Genomic DNA, 9536 nt, shown 5'->3' with positions numbered 1-9536 from the left:
TACTTCAGAGAAAAGGCAGGGAAGAGAACCACGTAGCTCCTATTTCCACATTTTATAATTGCAACTTAACGTCCCTTTTATGAAACGTATTAAGTAATGGATGGAAAGTGTCACAATGTTGTTGGTTTTTTTTTAATCATCTTTTTTGGCTGCCTCCTGGGACATTCATTCAATCTCTGAGTGGCCCCTAACCTAGCCCTATTTTATTTTAAAAGTGAGCAACTAAACATGGATTATCAAGTATTTAGTGGAGTGTTATGTTCAGAATATAGCTAAAATAGGCTCAAAGTTAAACCTTTTACTGGAAAACCCCCTGGCCTAGTCTATTCTCTGCAATTTTACACTCTATTCATTTCAGTTTAGATAACTTCATTCATCATTTAATGCTTTTAAGTGGGTTTATTTTTTGTCCTGATTTGATCTTGACTGAGGTCTGTTGGCATTTAGAAATTAAAACATTTTGCTATGAGATGGTATTTTAGAATGAAAGGTTAGAGAAATAGGCCTACATATCAAATACTTCAGTAATGGTTGTTTTCTGCTATTATAAGAATAAATCAATAAATACATAGAAGATTTGATTTTGCTACCACTGAAAATGTAATATTTTACATAAGCGATCTATAAGGGCAGAACACCCAGTCATGTGAGTTGTTATTCAAGAAGTCTCCACAGGGACAGAGTAAGCGTGAGAGTCATTTGGGATCCACACTCACTATGGACATTGCACATCGTTATTTCAGACATCAGTATGCTATGTACAAAATGTATTGTTTTACCATGTTATCCTCATATTATAGTATGTGAGGGGGAACCTGGAGATATTTTGTTGACATTCCAGTAAATACAAGTGATGACACTGCACAGTCTTTACAACAAAAGTTTGACAATTGACAATGTTGGGTTGGGCACTGAGGACAGAGGTGACAGAGGTGACACATGCGTGACTGGATGAAAACAAAACAAAAAAACATCAAGAAAATTATAAACAGCAGCATCAACATTGGAAACAGCCCGAGTCTGTTAAAAATGTAAAAAAAAAAAGAAAAGAAAAAACAAACAGATGTAATAATGTCCATATTTAAATTATAAAGTTAACCTTTGGTCCAACTTCATGAGTCACAATCTCAAACATCCCACCAAACCAGTATCTTTCCATCAAAAAAAAACTCTATGGTACTGGTGCAAAGGCAGAGTGCTGCTTTTATTAAAACTTTTCAGAGGCGGTTCACAGACTTTTAAAGTAATATGCACAATACTTGAAAGGCTTTACGTTGACATATGGAGGAAAAAAAGTAAAGTGTATTATTTATTGAACATACAGTTCTGAGAAATATTTATACTATATCTATTTTGGTGCATTCAGTGCAAATTGTGATTTTTCTTTTCTTTCCATAATTTAAATTACATTTTTCGACGAAGGCTATTAAGTTAATCTTTTGAATAATCATGAGTTAAAACATGGACTAATCGTAAGTAAATCACTTCTGTGTCTCCAGCACACATTACCAGTCCACAATACATTACCTACAAAGCACTTGCATTGTAAATTACAAATTGTGGCAGTTGGCTTTTTAACAAGGACTTATGAAAAGGTTATTTGTGCAGTTTTAATAATGAATACAATTATTTTGTTAAAATGAACTGCTTGTGATTGATCAAATTTTGAAAATTTGATAAATCCTGAAAAGTACTCAAGAAACATTTTCATCAAATACCTGTTTACTCTTAGCCTCCTCGAGTAGCTTAATTGTTACTTTTTACCCACAGTAATGTAAATGGTGCCTGTTCCCCGAATTCACATAAATCCAGAAGAGTTCCTGAAACTACTAACAAATCAAGCACTTACTTATTTTGGCAATTCTGCACCTCCAATATTGACCTATAAGTGATTATTTTTCATATCTTTTGGTTTCCTTGTAGACATGTACAGTATATAGGAAAATACAATTCTGTTAAATGATCACTTGTAATAATCTCTTGTAACCAAAACAGACGTCGTAATAAATGTTCTTAAAAATAAGTGCAGTGCAAAGACAGACACACAAAAAAAAACTTGTAAAAGCATGTCTTTTTCTACTGTGACAATTAGAAAAAGGCAACATGGCCCAAGCGTGTATCATTTTTTCTTTGTCATTAAAGGCCCAGTTACACAATTATTACGCAAAAAAATAAAACATACATAACACAACCGTTTCAATAACTTCAGTACTGAACGGGGGAATGTCTTTGTAACACTGTTTTGGCACTTGGGAGACCTGAAATGTAGCAGTTACTGTAAATCACATTAGTAAACAATTTTCCAGTGTGTTGGCTGTTCACAGTCGTTCTCTTTGTCTCCACAGAAACGATTGTACGTCGTCTTGGGGTCAAAACCCAGAATTTCTCTTTCCTCATGGATTCGGAAAGAAAAAGTGGACACTGATGTTCCAATAAAGACCCTATAAATAAAGATAATAAAGAAAATCAGTTTCATGTGAAAGGGCACATGTAGCGTCAAATCCTAACTAGTTTTTCCAGTTATAATGCCTTGGGTTAGGTCTGGCAAAGCCTTTGGTGCTAAAGAATTTGAAGTAGACATACCATGCATAATTGCAGATTTAAATCATTATTTTCAGCAGATACTATTTTTTTTTACTAGTTTTATCATTTTAAATCAAGCTATGTATTGATTCAGAATGACTGAGACATAAGGACCCAGTCTAGTCGATTAGTGTCTGTCTGCAGCCTGCAAGACAGAGGTGTGTCGTGAAGTGACGTTACTACACCGATTTCAGCAAAAACCTAAGTTGCTTTGTAGTGTCTGGTTACGCGACGTCACTTCACGACACCCCTACATTACTTCATGACACGCCTACATAACTTCACGACACGCCTACTACTTCACATCACGCCTCTGTCTTGCTGGCTGCAGATACATTTGGTCTAGTCAAGAGTTTGCCTCGATCCCTCTGCAGGCAGCAGTGAGAATGACACGGTGAAAGTAACATTTCAGCTTCAGCAAACAGCAATCAATGGCGCAGTGAGCACAGAACTGCTCTGAAAGATTATGGGTTTTGAAGATACAGAGGACAGTTTCATATTTAATCTATGATGAAATAAAATTTAGGAAATACAGTTAGGAATGTTTCTTTACACATGCTTCATGAGGAGCATCTGTAAAGGGGATCAGCAGCGGAGGCATTTGTGCATTTTTTTCTCACACAGCTTTCTCTCATACCTGATTTAGGGCATCAATACTGTAATACAGGTTTTAAATGATAAATTAGGTGCAAAATTCTCACAAAAAGCTATACGCTACTTTCCAATTTGCACTCACTATTTAGAACTTAGCAGCTGTCTTTGCCCCATTGGTATTTTTGTGATGATATATTCCCTTTAAAGGGGCTAGATGCAAGTTCGCCATTTTATACTCACTACTGCCACCTCAGGTCATACATGTAACTGCAGCTTCTATATTAAAAGGGGGGGTATTATGAAAAATCGACTTTTTCAAGCTTTACATCATGTTATTATGTCATTCCCTCATTAAAAACATGCCTGAAGTGTTGCCTTGGCACATTCATGTATTTTTGAGTAATCTGCAAAAACTCTGATGGCAGCCATCTTGGAGATAGGTTTGCCTGAGTCCTCCTAGGAACGCCCACACCTCCTGGAGACGCCTCCGAGCTTTCGTCACCAGCCCAGTAACCAACCACTCAGCAGAACCCCCTCCCCACTGATGCCACAGACAGCGTGTGGAGGGGGCGTGTCGGAAAGGGTCAGAGGTTCTTAAAGAGACAGAGGCCTATTTCAAGACATTCACTACAGCCATTTTGAGAGAGCAATTTTATACAAGGCAGTTATTCTAATTTATTGCATTTACAGACCAACAGAAGGTTGCGTCATCATTGTAGTGTGCTATGGACTGGTGCTATGTGATTGAAAAAAGCATAATACCCCCTCTTTAAGCTCGTGCATGACAGCACTTCGGACCGAAGTAACAACTTTTTGAGCGACAGTGCACGATTTTAGAGGCAGCTGTGGTGAACAGGTCTGAACTCATTCTACACATTAGGACATGGCTGGAACATGTAGGGGGAGGGAAATACATTATTTTAACATTTTTAAACTCTTTGTAGTCCCTTTAAAGTCATTTAGCAGTTATAAATTTAAAAATATTCACATCCGTAAAAACATGGGTGCAGTCTGTTTTCTTACATACCTTGCATGAGCACATATCCATTGATCAATAATAGCCACTCCACCATCTTTGAAAAGCTCTAAATCTTCAGGAGATGGCTCAAATCTCATCATTTCAGGTATAAGTCTTTTCAGCTTCACATTTTCTATTTATAGCAGACCAAAGAATAAGTGAACTCAATGTTAAGTTAATTGTACATAAATCACTGAACACATGGTTTAAAAATACCCTCTTCATCCGCATCCGTTGCAATAAAAACCTTGTAAAGGTTGTGCTTCTTCATCAGGCTGTGCATTTTTTTCACTGCTCCTGTAAGGCTGGGAACGTCCTCTCGGTGACCCCAGATAAAATCCTTCCTTCGGAGATGTACAGCTAGGTACGGACCGCCTTTTGCTGAGCCCAACTTAGCCTGGGCAATATACAAGAGATACAACATGTAAAGCAACTTACATGCCTTAATGACAATTGCACAAAATATCAAAACTTTACCTTCATACGTGTCCAGTCCTCACTGTAAATAGTGTGGTCCACTTCATCTGTCGAGTTCAGATGCGTCCTCCTGAAGTCATCACCAATGAGCCGCAAGTGCTTGGCAAAAACCATGCTTCTGCGTGTCTTTAAAGACATAGAAAATATATGCTTAATGATAAACAACATAATATATAGGCTTTCCTTTTGGTGTCACCAGAAACACTCAACCACAACTCTCTTCTCTCACAATCACAAACTATAGTAGCACATATACATGAAATAGAACACGTGTACTCCTGAAGGGAACTGTGAAAAGGTGTGGCTTACTTACATCCCAATAATCTTTCCCAGCATAATGATCATGGAGTAGTGTCTCTGCACGATCAAGCATCACTGACCTGTAATAGAATGTATATTACTGGTATTTGATACAAACACATTCAATAGTCCTTTATTTCACATTATTAAAATAATTAATTAAATATAAAGTAATAGTTCCGCAGACTTACGTAGCCGTTATGTTTTTCTGAAGGAGTGGAGCCATAATTGAAGCATGTCCTTGAGCTGATAAACAGGTTACGTGTCGAGCTCTGGTCTCTTCATAACCCCAGAACCATCCCCTTAAAAATATAATTTGTCACAACACAAATATACCATAGGAACAAAGTGAATTTAAAAAGTGAGTTGACAAATACATATGTTGTTGTACAGATGTTTTCAAATTTCCATTGACTGATTAGAACAGTGTTCAAAGGTTCAAACGTGTTTTTAATATTTTCTCCATAATTTCAAATCCAAGACAGATTTCTAAAAAGCTACAAGGTCTAGCTTTAACCTGGCAAAGATTATGTGCAGCTTATCTATTGCAATATATTCCATGAAACAAAGGCAAATTCACACAAGACAGTTATCAAGATAAGTACCGGTAGAAGCCTTGTTTATCTTTGGTGTATTGTAGTTTCTCAATACATGGACGCTCATCAACCTTTTCCTCCCATTTTCCATCAGTCCAACCTTCAGCATAATTTTGGAGGACTAATACATGATCAATGAATGGACCACCATTCTCTGCAAAGACAAATCATGCTTTGTTTATGGATTTTATATAGACTTGCAAAGAATATTATTCAAATCTCAGGCTCACCAGCAATAAATTCTTCATATTCAATGACAGGCACATTGGCCTGCAGACTTGTAAGGCTGAAGAATTCCCCCCATGGGATGCGGACCTGGTGGATGTTTGGACTTTGCCAGTGATAGAGGCGACCCCACGGAGGAAGCACAAGCACCCAGTCATCACCATTTTTCCTCAAACTTTTCACCAAAGAGGCCATCCGGATGTAGACATCTCTTCTCAAATTGAAACCCTCCGGGGGGTTCACGTCATATAACAGGTATCTAACATGAATGGAACTTGTGAGACTTTCACGTGCGTTTAGTCATAATTACATACACAACAAATACCAGGTCCAGCTTATCGTGGAGGGTCTATTTTAAGAAACACCCTATGACAAGCGGTAAACTATTACTAAATAAACCTGCATATTATCAGCAAAAGGGGGGGGGGATCTTATAATGGCCAACAACAGCCCTGTGCTGGAACTTACCTTAGGTCTCTGGCAGCAGCGGCTGATGCAGTAGCCGTGTGGCTTGCACTGAAAACATTATCACTACCTACTGCTTTAAAAGCCGAACACTGTAAATAAATAAAAACACTGAATAAGCTTAAATTAGGGACTGAATAAATTAGAGAAATCCGTAGAAACAGTGCTATGGCGGCCATGTTTTTTCTAGCCACGCACTTCCGGAAAGATGAAGCGTCCCTGTAGTTGCTAAGTAACATGACTTAACTTCCGGCAGAAGATTAAAATGTAGTACCATAGCAATTTGGAGGAAAGATGGCGGACGCCAACGTTTGGCGTGCGCGCGGCTGAGAATTAGATGCTGAATTTAGAGTCCTAAGACCAAACTAACCGTCGCGTTTCAAAGACCTCAAAGCTTGAAAGAAGCAACAGACTTTGAAATGTGACACGGGAACGTGAGTCACCAAACTAAAGCGGAATCTCACGATTTGACGTCGCCGAGTACCCCCGGCCCGCCGATATCAACTGCTTGTGATATGTCGGGGAAAAGAGGACGAGACAAGAAAGTTGAGAAAGTGGACATTGCAATAAACACCACTTTGAGAGAGATCAACTCGTTCCCTTCTTCCACGTTGGAGGACGAGCACGAGATCGAGGTTGATTTGGAATCCCTACCTGAAACCGCCTCATCCACCCCGGAGGCGAAGAAAGGGAAAATGACCCTTACACTGGAAGACCTTCAGGAAAACCTCATGTGTGCAATAAACCAAAACACGGAGAAAATTATGAAGAGAATCGACGACAACGCTAGCTCTATAGACAGAATCAATGAACAGCTGAACCTCTTACTCCAGGATATGGGAGACACAAAAGAAACTGTGGAGGAACTAAAAAATCAACTATCGGATTATGAGAGACGCATGCAGGAGCTTGAGGAGAAAGTGGACGAACAGGAGCGACATCACCGACGCTGGAATCTACGCCTCTTCGGACTGAGGGAGCAGGAAGGAGAGAAGCTCAAGAAGGTGGTTACGGAGATCTGCTACGCTGTGGCCCCGGAGTGCGAGGGGACTTCGCCCCTCGTCGACGTCTGCCACAGGCTTGGCCGCAAAGAAGAGGGGCGCACCCGACCGGTGATTATCCGTTTCCTCAGCAGATCCGACAAAGACCTTGTATGGAGATCGGCAAGGGAGTCGGAGGTCCTTCAAGCCAGAAGACTGCACTTCAAATTAGACTTGACAGCTAAAGACAAAGAGATCCGCAGCTCCAAGTGGCCACAAGTGGACGCAGCAAGAAAACTAGGAAAGAAAGCCTACTTCATCGGCGTGAAAGCATACATTGATGGTAAACTAATTTAGTTACAGTGTTTACATTGAGTATTGACTAAAGAGAAGGGTTGGGGGGTGGGGGGAGGGGGGTGGGGGGTGGCGGGAGGGGGTTGTGGGCGAAGGGAGGGAGCGGGGTTTGACAATGTTCCCTTTGAGATTTCCTTGTAAATGCAGTATCAATTAATAGGTCTCTAGGTGCTCATAATTTAGCTCTAGTTCTCAGTTTATATGTTTTCCTTTTGTTGAATAAAGATAGAAGCAGATGAACAATACTTTGGTTCCTTAAAATGTCTTTCTTTAAATGTCAGAGGCTTGAGAGACAATGTCAAAAGAAAAGCAATGTTTATGTTTTGCAGAAGGAAAAATGCTGATATAATATTATTACAAGAAACACATTCTTTGGAGAGTGACATCAAATTCTGGAAGAGTCAATGGGGTGACCAATGCTATTTTTCTCATGGTACTAATCAATCTGCAGGGGTCGCCACGTTACTGATCAAACCTAAGGGTGATGTAGTCGAATCGGTACTTTCGGAAGAGGGGAGATATATAATCCTGGTGCAAAAAATGGACAATTGTTATTTCATTATTTGCAACGTGTACGGTTATAACTCCATTTCAATGACCAAACCAATGTTCACACAGATATGCAATAAGATTCAAGTGTTGCAGACCAAATATCAAAATGCCTTTGTTGTAATTGGAGGGGATTATAACGATGCGCCTAATGACCAACTAGACAGGATACCTGCTAAAACTGTTCCTAGTGGAAGATTCAAATGTACTAATTATGTAAGCGATCAATTAAATCTGACGGACGCATGGAGATTCTTTAACCCAAATACCAATGAGTTTACCTGGAATAACTTAAACAGGACACAACGTTCAAGAATAGACCTGTGGTTGATATCTAATGAGTGCTTACAGTTCACGCAGGCAGTTACACATGAACACGCACCTTTGACTGATCACAAAGTAATATTAATGCATATCTGTGGAACAAAGCTAAAAAGTGGTAACATTAGAGGGTACTGGAAGTTAAACAATAAGCTGCTCTTGGACCAAGTGTTTTGTGATTCAATTGAGGACTTGGCTCAACAAATATTCAATCAAACAGAAGGGAATCATGTACAAAAGTGGGAAATCTTCAAATTTAAAGTAAGAGAGATGGGTATAAAAAGAAGTAAAGAAATGAAAAAAGATAATATTGCAAGAGAAACCAATTTAATGGAAGAACTAAATGTTTTACTACACAAAACACAGTTAAACGATGAGGAGGAAGCAAAAATAAATATATTAAAAGAAGAAATTGACAAGTACTATATGGACTTAGCCAAGGGAGCCTTTATAAGGTCTCGAAGTAGATGGTTAGAAAATGGGGAGAGAAATTCCAGCTATTTCTTTTCCCTAGAAAAAAGGAATCAAAAAAGAAACAATATTACCTCACTGAAAGTCGGGGACCAGACAATATCCAACCCCAAAGAGTTGTCAAAATGTGTGGAGCACTTTTATAGCAATATATACAAAACAATTTCTCAACCTGATGTGTCTGACAGATTTATAGAATCAATCAAAACCTATATACCGCTAATTTCGGATAACTTCAAAAGAAATTGTGAGCAACCAATATCAAGAACAGAAATCAGAGAAGCTGCGAAAGCACTTAAAAAAGGTAAATCACCAGGAAATGATGGTCTATCAGCTGAGTTTTATCAACATTTTTGGAGCATAATTGAACAACCTTTACTTGAGGCATTTGAATTGTGTATCACAGAAAAAGAACTGTCCACCACTATGAAGCAAGGAACAATATGTTTGATTCCTAAACCAGGAAAAGATGTCTTATCAATAGAAAACTGGAGACCAATTACACTCCTAAATGTGGACTACAAAATTTTTGCATCGGTTTTTGCCAAAAGACTAAAGGCTGGACTCCAAGAAATTATAAGCGAAACTCAAACAGGATTCATG

General features: G+C 38.8%; 1 protein-coding gene across 1 annotated transcript; it reads right to left on the bottom strand.

Moving 5' to 3' along the window:
- Window positions 1-1703: 1703 nt before the first annotated feature.
- On the bottom strand, window positions 1704-6442 carry pofut2 (protein O-fucosyltransferase 2). Its single transcript, XM_079563055.1, has 9 exons — window positions 6262-6442; window positions 5799-6052; window positions 5578-5722; window positions 5164-5274; window positions 4986-5052; window positions 4673-4798; window positions 4412-4592; window positions 4205-4328; window positions 1704-2441 (listed from the first exon to the last, which is right to left on the bottom strand). The coding sequence occupies exons 1-9, from the start codon at window positions 6435-6437 to the stop codon at window positions 2288-2290; spliced, it is 1338 nt and encodes a 445-aa protein (XP_079419181.1). The 5' UTR covers window positions 6438-6442; the 3' UTR covers window positions 1704-2287.
- Between the last annotated feature and the right edge of the window lie 3094 nt (window positions 6443-9536).

This window comes from Gobius niger, assembly GCF_951799975.1.
Source record: "Gobius niger genome assembly, chromosome: 9".
Classification (NCBI taxonomy): domain Eukaryota; kingdom Metazoa; phylum Chordata; class Actinopteri; order Gobiiformes; family Gobiidae; genus Gobius; species Gobius niger.
The sequence above is the reverse complement of the archived record's forward strand: the minus strand, read 5'-3'. Positions and strand labels throughout refer to the sequence as shown.